This window comes from Agelaius tricolor, unplaced genomic scaffold (assembly GCF_023055355.1).
Source record: "Agelaius tricolor isolate 1412-34295 unplaced genomic scaffold, bAgeTri1.0.p SCAF_1, whole genome shotgun sequence".
Taxonomy (NCBI): domain Eukaryota; kingdom Metazoa; phylum Chordata; class Aves; order Passeriformes; family Icteridae; genus Agelaius; species Agelaius tricolor.
The window spans coordinates 36,490,922-36,512,839 of record NW_027269261.1 but is presented as its reverse complement, the minus strand read 5'-3'; the positions used below and the strand labels follow the sequence as shown (position 1 = coordinate 36,512,839).

Sequence of the window (21,918 nt, the reverse complement as noted above, 5' to 3'; positions counted from 1 at the left end):
TAGTTGTTCAGTTCTACTTACACGACCAAACTGCAGATGTCTCCTGGATGTCCAGAATTATGTATGTTTTCTTCCAGATTAACAGGCATTGGTGGGCTAATATTTAGCAGGTTTTTAAGAGCTTGACACTCTCTTATGATACTAAGTGGTATACCTTTTGTGTCCTCATTTAAGATGTAAAATATTTTTTTATGCTAATGTCTAATCTGGTTTTTGTGTTGTATTTCAGTTTGCATTTTTATTTTCATTTTAAGAGACAACTTAAGTTCAGATGTAAGCTTTCCTTGGAGGTTCTCAACTTTTTTATTTTTTTAGAAGAAAGAAACTAGAGAAGAAAAGGATATGTAATGAAAAAAAAGAAGGTACTGTTTTATTTAAAGGCATCAGCTTTCAATGACTAGTGAAGGGTAAACCACATAAGATATGGCTCCTATTTTCACTTGGAATGGAGTCCAGCCATATGACTGACACTTGTTCCGTTGTGCCAAATACATCACTTATTCTGTGTTATGCTGCAAACAACTTCAGCCAGACTTGACGGTAGTAGCATTGTTTTTTTCAGGTCTGTGGTTTGGACTTACTCCTGAAACAGCATAAGTACAGACTTCCATACCACATCACAGAACTGCATTTATTTCCTAAGGCCCAATCTCAACAGTAATAAATCACAATTTTGGATACAAAAGACTAGAATTTAACTCTTTGGTACCAATGATAAGGATTTCCCTAGTTATTTAACAAGAGCAAATTTCTTGTTTTAACTGCTCAGCCTCTGTAATTTCACCATCTGTGCCAAGATTCTCAATACATCATGTGATCTTGAGGTTATAACCTGAAAACCAGAAGAGTATTTTTTTTCCTCTGCACAGGTAGTAAAATAGTGAACTGGTTTGACAATGGCTAGATATTATATCTTAAAAATAGATAATTTCAGGACTGCATGCAATGGTACACGCTATCTGCGGACTTGCGATCTATTTAGTACCAAGACAAACAAAGCAAATGACTGACAAAAGGCTAAAATTTAGAAAACCTGCGTCGATGGAGGATATTTTCTAACTTGTTAGAATTGGTCATGTGGGAGAAGAAGTAAATCCCTCCTCCCCTTGCAAACTACCACAGTAGGCTCCTAAATCCTACGCCTTTCATGCTCTACTCCCCTTCAGCCTTGCCTCTCCTCTGACAAAGAGCATTTTTGGAACAGACAGTGCTACAGGTTAACTCATCCTCTGCTGACAGAAATTTTTTCTTCAGGGAGACAGTTATGACTGTTAATCTTTCGATTTGTTACTACTGCCTGCAGCTACAGACAAAACCCATCATTTCTCAATACTTTCATTGGGTTGGTAATTTTTATTTTTTTTTAAAGTAGTACTTCTTACTCAGCAAAATCTGGGTAAACCTACACATTAAGGTTCCCATTCCCATTTTTCTGCTTTATTTGCCTGAACTTTGCAGGGCAAACTCACTGCTTTCAAAACTCCAGATCACTGGAAAAATTCTTTAGGTCTGACAGATCCTGCATCCTTATGCAACTGACCCAGGGTGGTGGGATTAGTGTGTTCTGCCTGCCTACTCACATTTATGAGCTCACCACTATGTTTTTTTCCACAGACTGCCAGTGATACTTCCTGTTTATTTGGCCTATCAACAGCCTCTGGAAGAATGCTGCTTTATATACTGATGTTATCTGATGCTGCATAGATTTGTACTCTAACAGCAACTTTTATCTTTAATTCTACAATGATAACTTCAGCACAAATATCCATTTACAATAACTATCCTTAAAATACCTTAACTGAGAATCTTCTGCAAGAAGAGAATATAGGGCAGCAAAAATACTTGTTCTCAGACAGATGTGGAGCACAACCATAAAAATTACACAGAACAATGAAGCATTAAAAATTCCCTTCACAGACTCACTAGAAGGCATTAAATTATCTTCTTGAAAACAACTAATTTCAATGTTTTCATAATTTCTTATATTTAACATCAGTCAATGGCACAAGAAGAATAACAGTTGCATACAACTTTTACATTATAAAATACACATGTCCCATTTGTGAACCAATCCAATAATGATGTTAACTAGTAAAAATCAGCTACCACATTTTTTTCTGTAACAGGCACAGCCAAAAAAATTCAGAAATAATTACATGCCTAGACCGGTGATTTATAGTAAGGCTGCCACTGACTTTATTATTCATCTATGTCAGAACAAATTAGAGAAGTTCCATAAAACACCCTCCCAACCTTCAGTCTGTAAGAACAGCTATCTGTATAACAGTGAGACACAGGAAAAGAAAAACCACACAATGCCAGACAGAGCTCCGCAGGGAATGTGTTTACCTGGCTTTTCCGCGTTTTGAATGCCAGCATCCACCGCAGGAATTCTGCCTACAATGGTCTCTATGGCTCAGCAGTCTACATACTGCAATACCTGGTGTTCACAAGTAATGTGACATGTTAATGCAAGAAGCATGCCTCACTTACTGCTTGGTGGGCTGAGGGGACAGGAGATGGCTAGAGATGACAATTTCAGTGAGATTTCTAGGATGGCCTCGACAGTTTCCCCAGAAAGAGCACATTAGCAAGTCTCACCGTCCATTAGAAGATACTTGATTTCAATTTCATTCAGTTCCTTCCTGACTTCACCAGCAGAAATATTTTGTCTCTTAAAAAGAGCTACTGCTCTCACATGCAAGAGCATCAAGCTGCTGGAGGCCACCAGCACCCTAGCTTTTAACCTTATGTGCAAAAGTTTAGTTCCCAGGAGCAAAAAAAACCCCACCACCTTCCTTTCAGAGCCTGAAGACACAGTAGTCTTGAAAGAAGAGTAACTCCTTTAGCAGCAACCAAAAGTGAGGAAGGAATGGAGTAAAAGTAGTCAGCAATATATTAGCAAGAAAGAAATTAGGGAAGAAGACAGCAAGAGTGAAAGATAAACAGAAGGCAAGCACTGACAAAGAAGGGCTGAGAGGAACATGGCATGGATGAGTAAACAAAAAGGGAAGCTGACACAAGCACAAGCAACTAATACTAGTGGGGGAAAAGAGTGAGAGACTGCTGGAGAGCATGAAAGAAAATCCCGTCTTGGTGGCCAAAGTGAATAGCATTCCTAAATCTGAGAGAGTTGTGAAGAGAGAAGCTATAATCTGAATGTATTTATCAGGGACAAATGGCAGTGTCTGGGTTGTGCTTTGACTGGAAAGAAGCTACAAGCATGAGCTGTAATGGATTAAGATTCAAACACAGTCTAGTGTCTGACCAGTGTATTATGCACAGAAACCACAGCAGTTATTAAAATCACTAAGAAAATTGGACAAGGAATCACAGAATGAGTTGGGTTGGGTTGGCAGCGACCCTTAAAGGTCATCTAGTCCAATCTCCCTGCAATGATCAGGGGCATCTTGAACTAGAACAGGTTGGTCAGAGCCTCATGCAATTTGACCTTGAATGTTTCCAGGGATGGGGCATAAACCACATCTCTGGGCAACTTGTTCCAGTGCCTCACCACTATCTTCATAAAAAATGCCTCTTTCATTTGTCCAAGTAAAATGTCTATGTAGCTTCTTCAGACTAGACATAAGGTGGACAATCTTTTTAGTTATATACCCCTATGGTTTGCAACTTCCCAGCTTTATTACAGCTACAACACACAGAAATGAATACTTGCCTATTATAGATCAGGAAAAGACACACAATATACACACACTGCAGTTCCTGCACAATAAGCTGTAAGATGAGAACTGTGTCATTACCCCAGCCTCTAAATGTCCTGCTTACTACTAAGCTACTAACTGCTTCAGACCATGCAAGCTGTTCAAAATAAAAACATAAACAGATTTCTAAACATATTTCAATCCTTTATTCCCAAACAATAATGCTTTGACAGATAGGTATTAAACTAAAACCAAAGAAAACATCATTTCTAGCAAACAAAAACCAAATTAGGTACAATACCCAAGACATAGCTTTCCCTCTCCTGGTGTTGCAACTATGAAATCAAACAACTAATCTTACAGCACAGAAAAATCTTTCACAGTCTATTTATAGAAATCTGTAAAAATATTTTCTCTTTCATCTTTTGCCTAGACTAGACAGAATTCATTGGAGAATGTGTTGCCCAATGAATTCTGACAAATATACTTAAGAAAAATCTAACTGACACAAGATATGAAGTCTTCAAGACGAAGAAAAAAGCCCAAGCTCCAATTTAATTAATGCAAGACATGCATGAGGATAATATAGACAAGACAGTAAAATCTCAAATATGTCAAAATATATCAACTAGTACCTAGTGTCATGATTTTTATTTCTGTTCAGAAAAGGCCCCAAATCTCAGCTTCCCAGATAGAAAAGCATTAGTGCAAATATTTTAAAACATTTTTGCAAATTCAAACATTCAGAACATGATGCTTTTAAATATTTTATTGTCCTTTATTTGAATAGTCTTCACAACTAACAGCTCTACTTGCTATAATTAATGCAGCCAATCCAAACATGTCAAAAGTATTTATGTTATACCATATTATCACATATACTATATTCTAGGCATAGAAGTTATACCAGAAAAAAGTCTGAAATTTCTCACAGTAATCATCATTTATGTAATTTATGGTAGACCTTGCTTGAACAGTCCATAAATGAGCTGGCATTGGTTCTATTTCCTGATGCAATGGGCTAACCTTCATCAATAGAATATAAACCTTTCTTATTCATGTATTTGCATAACTGGAAAGTACTTTTCATAAGGCTCACAAACACTGCATGTGAATTACCTTATGAAGATTTCCTGCATATTTGATGTTACAAATAAGTCCTAAAAATAATACTTTGCTTTATTGGTCTGTAAATTATACCAGTAAAAATCTACTTCCGTAAGAAAAAAAATCCAGCTGAGCAATGGGGTTCTATTGGAAAGAATAAAAGCTTCCCTCTGTAGTCATATAAAATGTGATCAGTACTTGAATTCAAGCATTCTATAAACACGTGTAAAATAAATGCGCATACACCCTCTATATAAATGTATTTAAATGTTTCACAAATTAATTTAACCATAACACCTTACTTTCTAGCCAACAGCACTTCAAAATTCCATTCTTTTATTTAAATGTGCTGCTTCTGATAAAACAAAGAAAATACTGTAGAAATACCAGAATCAGAGCTCCTTTGAGAGAATCTTTGTCCTTCTGTAACCCAGAGGGCACCATGTTTTTCTCAACATACAGAAGCCAACAAACTCCTCATACAATGGCAGGACAATGCCCAAAACCATAACCAAGATCACTGCTGAACAGAACAGGATTTACTCAAACAAGGACAGCTAAGCAAGTAAAGCAGTATTTCCATGAATAAAAGGTGTAAGTGTTTCTTTGGAAAGTTTTCCAAAAATAGGTACTCCAAATCTTTCTCCATTACATCTCCATTCAAAAGCCCATTGGTTTATAGACTTAGAACTTGATTAAACTTTTTTTTTTCCTCAAAAATGTTGAGCTGTCTGTCAATAAATGTACAAAAGAAAATACCAATTAGAAATTCTTCCCAGTAGCTTGGCTACCTGACTTCAATATGAAAAAAGACGAAAGGAAAAAAAGAATTAAAGAAAGGAAGAATCTGGAGCCATTTCAGTTTTTCCTCCCCAATTTTGGGGGAAGAGAAAAAGAAAGTCATGCAGCAATAGGGTAAGGTAATTTTATTACTTATCAAGTTCATATTATATTTTTCCCAAAGTAGCTAGAATAGAATAGCTCTAACTGACTGCATCCAATAGAACCAAGAACAACAGGACAGTGACATTTTACTGATGACAAATGAATCAATGAGTATCAGATTTGCACATTTCAGACACCTTGGGCGGGACTGCAATATTTCATTACTGCACTATTTCATGACTGCAATCAAAGACTATGACATTGTAATCAAACCTATCCTAAAGTGTATTAAGTCACAAAAAATGTCACTTGTTCTATATTTCATCTTTAACATAGACCATAAAGATTGTTTGGTGAACTGACATGAAAAATACTCTACTTCCAGTTGAAACACAGACATGATATCATCAGAGAAAATTAAATTTAAGTTGTTTAGACACTAGCAACAAGAATTCAATCACCTTTATTTTTTCAGATGCTATGGAACAAGCAACATTAGAGTAATAATTGGAGCATTGAGTTAGGAAGAAAAAAAAATGAAGGGATGATATTTAGGTAGGTAGAGAAGATGAGAGCAAGACATTATGACAGCTATATAAATTTCAAGAATGTCTTCCTCATACAGTAGTAAAACAATAAAAAATTTACTTTGAACAAAGAGAGGATTGGATTTATACCTTGTTTAGTTCATCTGTGCCCTCTCCAGCAAAACAGTCACTAAATATAATGAATTATACACAGAACATAAGTCACTAACAAAAGCAACTGCTAGTACTGATAACACGTGATGATCATAACATCACCAAAAAGGGGTTACTAAGCATCAGACAGAACAGTGAGAATGTCTTATTTCCTTCAGATGATATCTCAGACAGCATTCTGTTGAATAGGGGGTTTTATTTCACCTTCTTGCTGCAATGAAAATTTTCTTGCTGAAGTAAATTATAGTAGTTACAACTGGTGAAGGACATGAGAGGGGGAAGGGAAGCCTGGGACATGTCAACTGGCTGTCAGAGAGGCTGCTAGAAAAAATAAGTGAGCTGCTGATAGATAAAGGAGGAAGGGGAAAAGAAAGGGCTGCTGTGGGAAAAAATGTTATTAATTGTCATCAAATTTGTCTGCTTAACTTCTCAAACCCTTAGACAGGCAAAAAGTCTATTAATATTTAAACATTATTTCTGTGTTCTTTTACCAGTACAGTTACAGTGAGCCCACTAAAATCTATTGCTTGAGTAATTCTGTATGGGTTATACAAAAGAGCACACCATGCTAGAAAGGAAAGGCTATCCCAAATTTCTTGCTCAGAAAGGCACACAATAAATCAGGAATCATCTCTTGCAAGACATAATTCAAGCAGAGCTGTGGATCCCATGGACTGAGGGAAGAATGCAGACCACAGAGGAGAACAAAGTTGAAAGGGATAAAAGTGTCAATTATGCTGAAATCTGATACTTTGTAAAATAAACCAACTTCAGACAGACTGTTACTTAATCCCAGTTTTGGAATGGAATGCAAGCTTCACCCCTGCCCTACAACACATGTACTACAGCACCCAGTTACTTTACCCTGAAACATCTAAATGCAGCAAACATAACTGACAATAGCAGGCCAGTCTCCTACCCACAAAACACTGCACACACAAGTACCAGATGCTTTGTGAACAAGCTTCCAAGAGAGCCAGTGGAGTCTTTGCACATGCAGCAGAAAGAGGCAGCTTCTCTTTTGCTACACTCAATCTGATTTCCCAGTACTGTGTGATGGGCCAGAAGGCATACATGCACTAAACTAGCAAGTGTTTAGATCCTGACATTCCTGTAAAATGATTCAGACTTTTGAATAAAGCCTTTCGAAGAAAAAAAAAAAAAAGAAAGAAAGAAAGAAAAAAAAAGAATGGACTAGCTTTGAATTCATTTACTTAAAGTCTCACTAGCTAACTAGCAGGGCTTTGTTGAGAGAAAGCCTTTGCAGTGTTATAATCTTGTAACCAACAGAGGCTATTCAAAATGGGCAACACAGCTTAGAAAAGAAGTGAAAGAAACTTTTTATAAAGCCACAAAAGTTACAGCAGTAGAGACACATGGCACTCTTAATGAGCTTTTCAATACTCTTGCTGCATATAAAACATAAAAAAACTGCAGCCATTTTCTCAGCAGAGAAAAATGCACTGCTTTTATTTAAGCTATATAAACAACTTCTCTTTAGAAACCAAATTGGCATGTTAGTTTTAAAGAGTTTTGATAGGAAGGCTTAACATTAAAAATATCGTATGCTGTGACTTGATTGCTCCCTAGTTCCACATTAATATCGCAAATGCCATAAAAAAGATGAGAAAAACAAAGCATTTCCATTTCCACCTTCCACTCCCTCCTCCCAATGCCCCCTTCTACAGTGAAATGCAGAAAAAGTATTCATATATGCATATTCATACACACACACTCAATAAAATGTGCACTGTAATCCTTCACTGTGCTTTTCAAAGGTACCATACAACATGAGCTTCTATTACACTCAATAAATGCCCACCTCTGGAAAAAAAAATATCCAACCATTCTAAAATTCCTTAGTAAAAACAGTCTCTTATGGAATCAGTAGCTCAACACTGAGGAAAAACATTCCCATCTGGTCTATCTTTGGAATACATAGTATTCCTTGGATTCTGCACACTCGTTTCATTCAGACAGACTCGTAACATTCTCCAAATCCTCCATCGGACCTTGGTATCCCTCTCAGTACTACAGGAACAATTTCAGCATGATACATTGTTTTTGTTAGAAGGTGGTAAACAACTTCAATTCTGTAGTCCAAGCAAGATACAAGTTATTACCCTGGTTTTTTCCCCTCTTTAGAAAGTTATCCTCACCTGTTCAAAATGTACACAGAGAGAAGAATTGCCAGAGCTTCCTTTTCCCTCTTTCACCACTTGATTAAAAAAAGACTGTTCAGCTCTCCATAAATCCTGAGAAAGCTCAGAATTTTAAGAAACCAAAGCAACTAAATTTTTGTGGTTCCATTTCTCTTCCTTCTCATCTTTCATGGGTTCCAAAGGATACAAACACAAGTCTAAGACATGGGATGCACAAAGCAAGACTTCTCCTTCACAGTTGCTGGTTACTTTCTCTTCTCAGTCCCCTACAGGTTAATACTACTGCTGCCACTCAATGTCCCCTGATCATAATACACTAATAAGGGAAAAAAGTAATATTCTCCCACACTGGGCTAAGTGCTCATCACATTTACCACAAAAACCATTTCTCCTGGACTGTTCAAGGGCTTCAACAGATGGAATGGGTAATTTTAAGGACCAGCTGCAGCTCCTTAATCTTGGATATTTGTTGGACTGTCATATTGGACTATAAAACATTGTTTTCCTGATATGTAAACTATAAGCTATAGTGGAAGCTTTCTATAAAGCTCCAAGAACTTGTATTGCTGAGTATAATCTTATTAGCCTTTTTTTTTAAAGAAAACATTTTTCTCTTTTGCAGAAGAAAAATGCAACACCATCCAGTACTTAATATTTTCTCTATTTCTCTGCAAGGATTGCATAATACTAAAATTATAACAAAGGAATATTTATCAGTTCTTAAATATATTTTTCATATGTTCCTGGAACTTTTTTACATTTCAGAAATAGTTTGCAGTCCCTGGTTGTAAAACTTATGTTCACATCAAAAAGATTTCTATAAAGCCTTGCCTTAAATATAATCTTGATTTTTTTTTTTTTTAATATCATGCACACTTACATAGCACTGTTGTTCATTTCATCTCCTCTTTGGTATACTGTCTGACCTACATTACCTATTTGAAATAATGCAAACAACAAATATTTAACAAATTATTTTAAGGCTTACTTTTGCTCATTTCCTAAAAGGATTTTTTTCCCTAAACAAAGTATTTTGGCCACTGATTTACAGCTCAGTGATGTACTTGTGTAATTCTAGGGAAAAACTGCTGACCAATATAAAATGCAGCAGAACTTCACTATTGCATTTTCCCATTAAAAATAATCCACTAAAATTAAAGAAGGTAATTAAGCACATTTAAGCATTGGAAAACTGATTTGGGGACCTGGGAGTAAACTAATCTACAAAATCTCAATGTAAAAGCATGTAAGCCGCACTGATTTAGTTCTTTGGTTTCTTGCATAGTCTACTTCCTACATCCTACACAGAAAGCTCCAGCAAAAATTTTATTAAAAGGAAGAAACCAGTAATTCTACCAGAGAAGCATTGAGTGTCACTACTGCTTGACTGTCCCACCATCCCCCTCTTTAAATGGTAAATAGCTGGGTAAATACCTTAAATACAAATGATAACAGCTATGGTGCCATTTAATTTACTTTACTTACATTTAATTTAATTTACTTTACATTTAATTTAATTTACAGTGTCAGCTAGCAGACATTGTAGGAACCAAGAGTGAGTGTCACTTCTGCTTTACTGTCCCACCATCCCTCTCTTAAAATGGCTTTTGAATGCAATATTCAGTTAGGTAATCAGAAAGTTCACCAGCTACATAACTGTCTCTGAAGTGGCTTGTGTGATGTTTGATTGCTAAAATATATCTTAGCTTTCTTAGAAGGCCAATTGCTTAACATAATAGACTTAATTAAAAAAATCTATAGTTGTTACCCTAAGCTATTAAGTGTGAAAAGAATAATATTCAATCCCCCTCAAAAATCAATGCTTAATTTTGTGTTTAGTCTTATGCTAAAATGTAGAATGCAAGCTTCATTACTTCTTATGTAAAGATACTGTATCAACAATTGAACTTAAAAAAAAATCTAGTGCATCTAATTTCACTTCTGGATTAACATCTTGAAAGTTGAAGTATTATACTGATGGGTTGAGATTTGCCAATTCAAGTCCAAATTCTTGTCCTGAGAGCTGCTATCCCAGTCAATGAGACTACATACACCCTCACAAGTTGCTTCAAAAACGAGCAACACTGAAAGCAATTCTTTTGTAAAAAAGACAGTGCTTTTAGGACAATAGCAACTATTTCCAAGTGACTCCAGTAAATTAAAAGCAGCAATCCTTTTGTAGTTGACTGCAGTTGCCAAGCAGTGAATTAAAAGTGATATTTTTAGCATTACAAGTTATGTTGTTTAATAGATACAGATATAGATATCTCTTCCAGATCCAGTAAATTTCAACTTTTACACATATAAAAGGGAGTCTAGAATGACAATTTTCCAAACTGCACCTAGTACAAGGCAGGATAATATCATCTACTTGAGATCCATTTGATCATCCTTTCCCTCTTGTACTACCTAGATCTTAATTCTCTCTGCTTGAGAGAAATTTCATGTCACACGCACTTGTTTTTCAGTGCCCAAAGCAAGAGGATCTTTTGATGATATACTGATCAATTTAAAGTGCCTTGTAATTTTTCAAGTTTCCTAAGATAACTTGAAATGCCTTGCTTTTCTGAGGAAACATGAATTTCAGTAGATATCAGATGAATGCATGACAACCATCTAACCAGCCTGCAGATTTAGGAATCCACATGTAGGCTGAGAAGATGCCTGCTCACACACACACACACAGAGCAGTTTGATGCTAAAGAAATTACTAGAGCAGCATTGATACAGTGCTCATTTGCCTGTTTTGGCAGTACCAAAGCTTGGAAATACCTTAAATACAAGTGCTAAGAGCTACGGTGCCATTTAATTTACTCAGCTTGCAGACACTGTAGGAACCAAGGCTGTGTTAACATGGACACATCCCTACTGCCAGGGAACACAGGGATGGATTTGCCTCAATGACAGATCTGAGACACAGAAGAGCTCAGAGATTTCATCACGAAATTCTGCAGTGACTATTCACAATTACAGGCTCAGATGCAAGAGCCACAAAAGGTACATTTACTGAAAAGAACCATTATAGGCTAATATCTGATTCCTGCTTTTGGCTTCCAGGAAGGATCTGGGATGGTTACTACAATTCATACTTGTTCTTTTTGTGTCTTGGAACCATAGGTCAAGATGAAAAGAGAAAATAATTCTTAGATTCAATTGTGTCCCTACATCCAATTAATGGAAACATTAAGTAAAAGTTTAAAAGAACACTATTCTGATACCAAGAATTATTACTCCTCAGTAAATCACTATTTACTCTAACATTTAGACTACCAGCTACTTCTTTATGTCACTGCTGTTGACTGAATTTTGCATTACTGGTATGATGTACATTCCTACTCATCTACTGCCATAGATCCTTCTTTTTTGCTACTCTGAGTACAAAGTGATAGGGAAGCCTACACAGATCTCTCAGCTGTTTCTCTGGAGACCTAACATGATAGTGGCTGCTGATCTTACAAGTGTGAAGCAAGCCATAGCTGACTTAGCAGCTCTATAAAAAATATAAGTAAATAAATGAAAACATAAGCTCCCCATAATCATGGCAATAAAATAATTACAGAGTAAGTTAATCAGCTGTCCTGTGATTTTTGAGGGATCAGCCACTAGATGGCAGAAAAATGCAGTTTGATTTTCCCATCATGATGAAGAATTCACCCAATAGATTTCTTACATCTGCTCTAACAGGCTATCTGTCAAGCAATGTCAGATAAAGGATGACAGGAAGGCTGATTATCTCTTCCCTAGTGCACAGCCTACCTTGACTCTTTCTACTCTGCTGTAGAACTTTAAAAATATTTAAACTATATACTTGCTGTATTCTGGAAGTAGACCACTACAGGAGTAGGGTCAATTTAGTTAAAGATATTCTATTATCACAATATCACTCCATTTAATATAAAAATGATAGAAGAAATGGAGAAGTTATCTCAAGATTCAGGTATATAATGGCTGGTTTTCCATCCAATAATGATGTGAACAATAGTGGTAGTGAGGAGACTGAAGCAAAGGATGTACAAAAAATAGTGCACAGAGTTAGGAAATAAAATATGAGAAGCAAGGTCCTGAGTTTTCACAGAAAACCCTACTTCTATAGTTTTACATACTGTTTTTACATTATTTTAACAACAAAAATGGCAGGGTTTGTCTTAATGAAATTACATGCATGTCTTAAAACTTCATACATTTGTATTAACATTACTTTTGGGGGGAAAACTGTATTGTAATAGTTTCACCATTTTTGAAAAAAGCTTACAGTACTCAGTCCACCAGTTTGGTGTCACTCCTACAGGCTTCTTTTGTGTGTACATTTCCTTACTTTATATGTGTTTGTTATTTCTGTAATCTTTTGATCCCCTTTAACGGTCATCATTCTTGAATATTCTTATTGGATACTTCAATTATGACAAGAGGAGAGCAGACAGTCTCATTTTTTCTACATTTCAACTTTTTCCTGCTCTCTGTTCCTACCTTTTGGGCAAAAAAAAAAAAAAAAAAAACGAACAAAAAAAACTCACCAAAACAAAGCACACTAAACCCAGAACAAAACTGTAGTTGAAAACAAAATACTTCAGAAATTATATAATGAGGAATTATAGCACTACTATCATTGTACCAACAAAGAGAAAACCTACAAAACCCAAACTGTTTTACAGCAATTCACTGAATTCCCTCATGCATCCCCTCTTACACATACTGCACTACCAGAGGGACCTAAACAAACAGTACTTCTAAACCAACCTATTTTACATGTATCTAGTAAGATTAGGATTATCTTTTCTCACAGACACAACCTCCTTTTACAAAAAACCCTCAGCCAAACATCACCATAGTTAACCTTAGATTACTGTCTTTTTTGATCTTTTCACATAAGTACAACTGTCAGTTGTAAGATCCTAGCTCAAGTGAAACCCAAGGGGTTTTTGCTGAGATCCCATAATTTACTTTTTCAGATGACACTACTACAGCAATACAGTCTCTTACTACAAGGCTTAGGTTGGATGCAGGAAAGAGGACTTGATCTCCTAACTTAAGTCTAACATTGTGGAAAGTAGGCAAAAAAGACAACATAATGACAAGTTTTTCCCTCTACATCTGCCATCTAAACTAATGTTGAAAACCTCACAAAAGCAGAAAAGATCAAGGCAGAAGCAAAATTGTGCCTTAAGTAAAAAAATAATAAAAAATGATGATATAAAAAAATACTGAGAATTTTCAAAGCTTCACTGGAAGTTACAGATTTGTTCTGCAGCAAATCAGCCACTGAATTGGGAAGAAACATGTCTAAGCAGAACATCGGATACAGACTGAATAAATCTGACAGAATAAAGCCAAAATTGCTTTAGGACTTTTCTTGAACAGTGTTTAAAGAAAAGCACCTTTAACACTAATGTTACAAGAAGAGTTTGTTGTAAAATTATTTAGTCACATATTATGCTATAATTCATATAGTGAATAAAACTTAAACACATGAAAATGTTTTGTATGTGTTTTGAGGTGAAATTAAATTTTTAGATGTCAAGTTTTTCCAGCATGATGATGGCTGGAATGATGTTAAAAATCAGCATAGTTTAATTTCTTGAAATAAGAAAAAATTAATGAAACATCTGACTACTAACACAAATTTGGTTTCCAAACAGTTTCCTGATTAGGGTGACTGACAGATTATTACTTGGTACTTAAATATTAAGTAAAAAAATGTTTATTAAGTACCAGGTAAGGTACTTACTGAAGTAAAAGCCAGAAGTTCCTCTTCAGTCAATTTGTGTATTGGATTGTTCTTTTGGAAGTCTATACTGTAAAGAGAAAAGAAAAATAAAACAATGCTGATTTCATCTTTAGAATAACATTATTCAGAACACATTTTTCAAACTTGCAGAAATCTGAAGGACGTTCTGGAAACGAAAAATGGGAGTATGGTACCTGCAGAAAATGACCTAGACCTAGAACACAGAAATAAAGAACCATTCAGGGGACTAAGATACTTTATAAGTACCTTCCCAACACCATCGTCAAGTGAAATGTCTTCCTTGGTTTAAGCTTATGGGAATAACGATTTCACTAATCCTAAAAAAAAGTTTAAAATTGTTTGCTTTTACAGAGATCTGTTTTGAGTTAAAAATTTTATAACTAACTGAATGCAGATTCTGCAAATCAAGAAAGTACTGAAGCTAAAGTAGTGCTGAAGGGTTATCTCAGACAAACACCCTCCTAGTCACTCAAAATACACGACCACAGGAGTCCATCTCTCACTAACCAGCATTACCATTACCTTGAACTATTCACAGGGGGGAAATCAGAAGAAAACACAGAAGTGAGAATTAAAATTATTTTATTCAGAGTTGGATATGCTTACAGAGATGATAAAGTAATCTGGCTTACAACTCTGTGTGGGTGAATGTTTTCCTTATACAACAGCTCCCCAACATTTACAAACATACTACAAGAGATATTACCAAATTGCACAAAAACCAACAAAAGCTATAATTCAAGCTCCCTGTTAAAACCAAAGATACCAAGTGAAAATATATCCCAAGCTGTACCACAGGCGATGGATCATCACCAAACCCATATAATGGCTATAAACATAAGCCCAAATTTATCACATTAAATTCTGCAGCAGGCTTCACATTCTAGGCTAAAATTGTGAAGATACTTATTGTGATAATAGGTTACAGACTGAAATTATGTCCTCTACATTATTTAACTTACTTGGAGATTACTTTGCCTGGTTATTCAGGCATGATTTCTTCTGCTTAAATGCACACAGACTACTTGGAACAATTTCTACAAGAGCTTGAGAGCTCTTCCAGCTCTTCTTCCTGCAACCTCTCCAGACAGATTGTTACCTAGTCTGTTCCCCTGACTTCCCATGATGGAGGTTCCACACACACTTAATACCATTTATGCTGATGTTTCACAATAGCATCAGCTTCAGCAAGCTATTTGACTGTGGCCACAAGGACATAAAGGAAAGTTTATTAACTATTGCTTCAGTACATTTTCCCTCATCTCCCCACATTAAAAAAAAAAGAAGCATATGCTGTTGGTGCACTGTTTTGAAATTTTTAGGTAACATCTAGGAAAGAAATTTTGATAAATACCTATAACTATATATAGATATCTATCTCACTGGTTTTTCCCCACCTTGTGCAAAATTTCATGCAAACAGGAAAGTCATAAAGAATTTCACTGCTTCAGTTAAACCTTTTTATCATATCTAATGTCAGGTGCTAGCAGACAAGACTTCTAGTTGGCTGGACGTAGTCAACTCAAGATAACTGACTTCAGGTAAACAACAGCAAGTTTCTCTATGCATGGGGGGAGGGAGACAACCAAAAAAAAGAGGAAAAAAAGGCAGCAAGAAAAGTTCAAGGATTATAGCAACTCAACAGCAGTTAGGCAACCAGAATGTTAAATGACATGACCATAGCCTTTGAAAAGCACAGTAAACCAAGGGACAGTTAAATTGTGACAAAAGTAGAACTTATTTTTCATCATCCTAAAAATAAATTGTTTCAAGCAGGAAGGATTAATCCTCTTCTTATTCTAGATCAATTTTTGTCACTGCTTTTTGAAGCTTATAGATGAAGCTCTTCCACATAAAAACAGTGCTAAAATAGATCTGATTTCCATTTCTGCCACATCCATTTACAAAGCCTGAAGACAAGTAAGTGCAAAAATGTAAGTCTTGAAAGATAGAAGAACAACTAAATTGTTTTAATTATTTTTCCGTACTGAATCAAATCAAATTTTAAAGCTATAATTTGAATCTGAATCTAGAGTAGAATTGTACCTTTTAAGCATTTCTAATGACTTTGTTAGTTCTTGTCAGACTGCTTTATAAAAATTTAATTTCTATGGCCTGTATTTGTTCTGGTTTCAAGGACAGATAAACCAGTTCACCCCAGAGAATTTCAGGAGTTGAAATCTGAGTGGAACTTAGGATGTCCTATGTTATATGTAAGATGAGGGATCTTTTCATAACAATATGAAGAGAAGTCACTAATCATCACATCATTCAGTTTTGTAAGCTATTTTCTCACCGCTCTTGAGTCTTGTCTTAAGGAGTTTATTGAAATAAAAGAGAAAGAAAACAATGAGAGACAGACATTCTTTAGACAGATTAAACAGTACCTTGGAGTAAGATGTACTGTGCAGCAGAAAAAGGTATTTTCTAGTAAAACAGCAAAAGTTAATTGCCAGCAGCTTACAACCAATTCTTAAATCTGATTAATCAGGTCTACCTTGACAGCCTAATGGATAAAGTATCCAGCTTAACTAATGAGTTACAAACTTTGGGACTTAATGACCCATACTTGAAACAGTGGAATTAATAGTCATCAAAGCATCACTTTCTGGATTACGACTACATGTTTCAAAAACTGATTTTGAAAGATGAAAAGCATTAAGGAACATTGCTAAAGCTATTCAAAATGAAATAGCTTACAGGAATTCTAAAGCTAACTTATTAATTATTAAATGAAGCATTTACCCTCCAGAATTGCAGTCCTCATGCATTAAAGCACAGAACATGCTATAGAAGAAGGCTTGAGAAGAATGTTTTGCTTAAAAGCCAATGCTGTTAAATGCTTTAACATGTCTATGCTTCCTCAAAACTGACATACAATAGCTGGTATGGACACCAAGGGTACAGCCAGCAATCCAAGCCTAAACTCTACTCTGTTACAAGAAGAATTCTCAAAGCTGGCATCCTATTATAACACCCTTTCTGCAACATGGCTGGATCTCAAATCTTGTCTCCATCTCTGACTGAGACAGCTTCAGTCATTTAACGTCACCCCACCCACTAAATGGCATTTACCAATCCTTCAGGGAAGCAACACTGAATCTGGTTTGGTTGGTTGTCTTTAGTTTTGTCTTGCCAAACACAGCTGGCAGGCAATAGGGCTCCTAGCCACTGCTCAGAACATGACAGTGATGGTTTCAAACTCAAACACTGTGACCAAGAAACCTACTGTGCAGCCAGACAATGTAAAACTCAAATTGTACCCCTAAAAAAAAGAAAATAAAACAAAAAAGAGCAGTAGGTAAATTAAAATTTCCTTCAGAAGGGAGGGAACAGGAAGGGTTATATAACCTGAACATAAAACAATACTGTGTTAAAAAATACAGTGCTCGTTAAAATGGTCCTCAGCAAGGGAAAAGCTTTGCCTTGGCTTGAGTCAGAGTGTGGAAGACTAAAAGCGAGTGGGCTAAGAATTTACATCAGCCCACTGTTCACTACATGGTCCTCAAACCGGATCTAACAGATTCCGTCATTTTGCAACTCATAGATCAGAAAAGCACTTTGAGAGTCAGCGATGGTGAACACTGCACCAAAGTCACTGACTGACTATATTATACTTTTACATGCCCTAACTTCTGATCCTCAGACCTCAAGCCTGCCTTTTGCTCTCCTATGCTATTTACAAAACCCATGTTGCATATAATTTCTAAAAGGTGAAAAAAAACAAGGTGCAGAATCACATGGACTTCATATAGTTTTTAACTAGTAAAAGACACTGAATTTATACAAGTTTTCCCATTTCAGTGAGTAGTAGGGCATTTGCTTGATGGTTGATCCTCACAGGAAGCTGCCAACTGCAGAATCTGAAATATTTTTTCAAAATTCACTGAAGTGCTATTGCTGTATGGTAACTAATGCCAGCTGAAATCTGAAATGTAACTAACCTGAAGCACAAAGAATATAAAGTTTTTTAAAGATAAAACAACAATATAGCTATTAATGAAATATTGCTAAAATTCTCAACTGGACACTACAGCTCACTGTGAGAGAACTGAAAATGTTATCCATCTAAAATGCAAATCTTGAGCCTTTTAGCCAGACTATACAATAAGGAAAAAATGTCCCCTCAACTCACTATTTCATTGTAATAATGATTCATGCAGTTGTTTCTTTGGGTTTTTTTTAAAGTAACCATAAACCAACTTACCATATTCCAAGGATTACAGCAAGCTCTTCTGCACACAAATCAGGTACCTGGTACTGATCAGCATCTGCAAATTTGATCTCATTAAGCACCGTGTCATCATTTAAATCATAATTCTGCCAGAAGAAAAAAAGAATATTTTAAAACACACAGAATTATGCCTTCAAAATATGAAAAAATAAAGACTTGTTTGAAAAAGGATAATACTACCAATAAAGAATGACACAATGGAAAGTAATTTACCATTATGATATAATAACTAAGTAATGAAGCCAGTACAAGGAATTATCACCCAAAACATTTCTCCTACAAATATACTGTTTCTCATGCATGAGGAACAGTATTCAGAACAACTCTAAGGTTAGCTAATATCAATTTTCTGTTTAAATAAGCCTGAAGGCAGCTTCCCTTTTCAAGCTGTTGCTCATAGAATTATCAACAATTTCATCCTCTATTATACATTTACAGACAACTGAAACAGATTGATGTTATGGTCATTAATGTGGGTTTTCAGGCTAGCCACCTTGGACATCTGGGAATTTAAGGATTTCTGTTTAAATATCACTACATAAGCCATGACTTCTGGCAGTAAAGGTAAATTAAAAAAAAAAAAAAAAACCAAAACAGAGAGACTGAAAAGACCTCACTGAGCCAAGCACATTCTAAAAACCTTTACTCCTGGACAACTACCTGTAATTTTCCATAAAATTTCCTCTGGAACACACTTTCTATTTAAAGAGTCTTTAGTTTTACAAAAATAAAAAATGCTACCTGTAGTTCACTGTCTATCATTTATTTAACTTGAAGAAGAAAATAATATAATCTATGTCTGAAAAGTGCAAATTAACATGTTCACAGAATCTGTGTTTTTTGAAAACAATGAAAGATTTCCTTGGCTGCAAGCAAAGAGGAGGTAGCTGTAATACAACTTCTTCCTTCTCCCCTTGAAAAACAAACCCAAACCAAAACTGGTCCTGAAACCAATTATCATACTACTGGTTTTTAGTTACCAGTAGTAGTTTTTACAAACTACTAAAAACAGATAATGGATTTCTATTAACAGTTTTTCAAATTTCCTATTAATTTCCCTTCAGTGTCCCAGGAGAAGCTGTTTCTCATTCATATCTTCCGTTGGCAAGATCAAATTGAAGGTCCACAGGAGAACAAAGAGCAAACAGGAATGCTTTGAAGTGAGTTATATGCATTCATCAACAGTATTTTATCACTACATAAATGAAAGGAAATTGTGATTTTACAGAGAATGTGAAGAAAATAAGTTTTCATTTTAAGAGGATAAGTAAGATATTCACAGTTTTAAAGTCAAATTTATTACCATCATTTTCTTCTCTTACTGTATTAAACTATAGAAGGATTATCTACCACTTCCAGTGGAAAATTATTTTTGAACTAGTATAATGATACTTCATCAGGTGTAACATAAATTACAATTTCCTCCTTCAGGTCTAAAAAATTTTAAAAATCTATCTTGTATAAATGGTACTAATTACTTTAGTTTCACTACAAATATTGATCAACTGAACTCAACTGTAACTGTATGCCAGAGCTTTAAATCGTGATTTCCATTCCTAGATATAAAAAGAACTTCCTTAAAACATAAAAACAGCTCTGAATTGTTTAAAACTGATCAAACTATTTTAACATACCACTTCATATCAAGAGTCCTTATTCATCACCTCAAGCCTGAGGCTTTCCTTTCACAGCAACTGACCTGGGAGCAAATACTTCAGAAATTTGTGAGTAACTGGGAAAAAACACTCAAACAATATCCCAGTTAGGAACTCTGAGAACAATGCATCCTATCATTTAGTTCTAGGTAAGTTGTAATTGAAATCTCTAACTAAGTGTGACATTCACCAGGCAGCCTCCCCTGAGCTCTCACTATCCTATAAGGGGTTGCCATATGCAGCTCTACCATAAGCCTAAGTTGTCACATGTGTAGTCAACCTTGTTTCATCAAATCAAATGCAACACCAAGGATGTGGTAATGGGCAAACAAGAAAAATCTAGATTAGTCTCCTAAGATATTAATGCATTCAATTTTGAAATAGAGAAATATTGGCAATTTTTTTTTGCTTAAGATCCCTGCTTGACCTGGAAGTCTACCAAGGCACAGTATTTTTTAATAAAGGCTTTCCTACTTGAAGTATAAACTTGGGACCATAATGGCTCAATTCATCTCTGGCTTCTTTAAGAAGTTCAAATAAATGTAAATCTCCTTATGGGGAAAAATGTCATCCTAAATCAATACTGTGGTTCTCAAGCAATTCATAATTGAAGTCATCATGCACACCCTTAACATCAGTAGGACCAAACTCACATAATTCATGCCACAGGAATAAATAGAGCAATTTCCTATCTTTCCACTGTAACTGAATACGTCTGTCAGTCCACAGGAATCTCTGAAATCCTGTGATGTCTTGCAGACTACTTGGAAAATCTGCCTCTCACCTGTTTTCCTAGCTCCATCATTCTTAGTCACTAAAAATTAATGCATGAACTGTAGAAGATCATATTTGCAAACATGCTCTTAGTTGAGTAGCCACATCTGTCTTGCAGACATGCATATGTTGCTTTACCCCATATCCTTTAATACTACGCAAACTACCGAGCCACGGTTCTTTCATGAACTTTCAAAAACCCCAGCTAAGTTTCTCTAGGCACAACACACTTTTCCCTAGTAGACACCCAACAAAAGCCTCAGAACATTTTCATTTTAAGAAATTAAAACAATTCTTCTCAGATACATACTATTGTCAAGCTTTCTAGAGGTGTTGCAGCTGGACTTAGTTCACTGTGAGGAAGGAAGAATCCATCTGTTCTTTGGACATCCAAAATAAGCTGTGCAACATATTTTTCCTGAAATCGTGTTCTCTTCCCCAAAGCACCTACAGAAAATATGTTGATAATAATGAACACTAAAAACCAGTATCTAATAGTATACTAGAGAGTTACTACCAAAAAAACCCCAGACAAAATAGAGAAATACAAGGAGAATTAACCTATAAAATTTAGTGGTTAGCCTCTGCTTGATCTCTTTGCAGTGTTCTCATTGCCAGCAAACATACAAAGTAATACACATTACAAACACAGCTATATAAGTCTTGCAAAGCTGCTTTTAATTAAATTCCCCATAACCCAGCATTCTGAAAACTCATAGTCATCAAGTTTTGTCACTTCCCTGCTTATTTACATGCAATAAACCAGAAACAATTGTTCAATTCACCTGCTAGAAGTTAATGACTACATGGAGATATTTATGCAAATGAAAATCCCATAATATCTTAATAATATCTTACAGACCATCATTTCAAATATTTCAAATCTACATCCAAAGAGTTAGATCCTTTGAAGAATTATCACAGACATGATGCTACCAGAATATGGCATGTAAGATACCATAAAAGCAATATTGGGAGTGAGTGAAACAGCA

At 35.5% G+C, this 21,918-nt stretch overlaps 1 protein-coding gene across 1 annotated transcript in view; it reads right to left on the bottom strand.

Moving 5' to 3' along the window:
• The window catches only part of TTC27 (tetratricopeptide repeat domain 27), a 113,457-nt gene that overhangs the window by 65,893 nt on the left and 25,646 nt on the right, over nt 1-21,918 (bottom strand). Inside the window, exons 7-9 of the mRNA XM_071429905.1 lie at nt 21,237-21,373; nt 18,471-18,583; nt 14,243-14,309 (exon numbers count right to left, since the gene is read on the bottom strand). Coding sequence (XP_071286006.1) covers nt 14,243-14,309; nt 18,471-18,583; nt 21,237-21,373 — 317 coding nt within the window. The remainder of the gene's footprint in view (nt 1-14,242; nt 14,310-18,470; nt 18,584-21,236; nt 21,374-21,918) is intronic.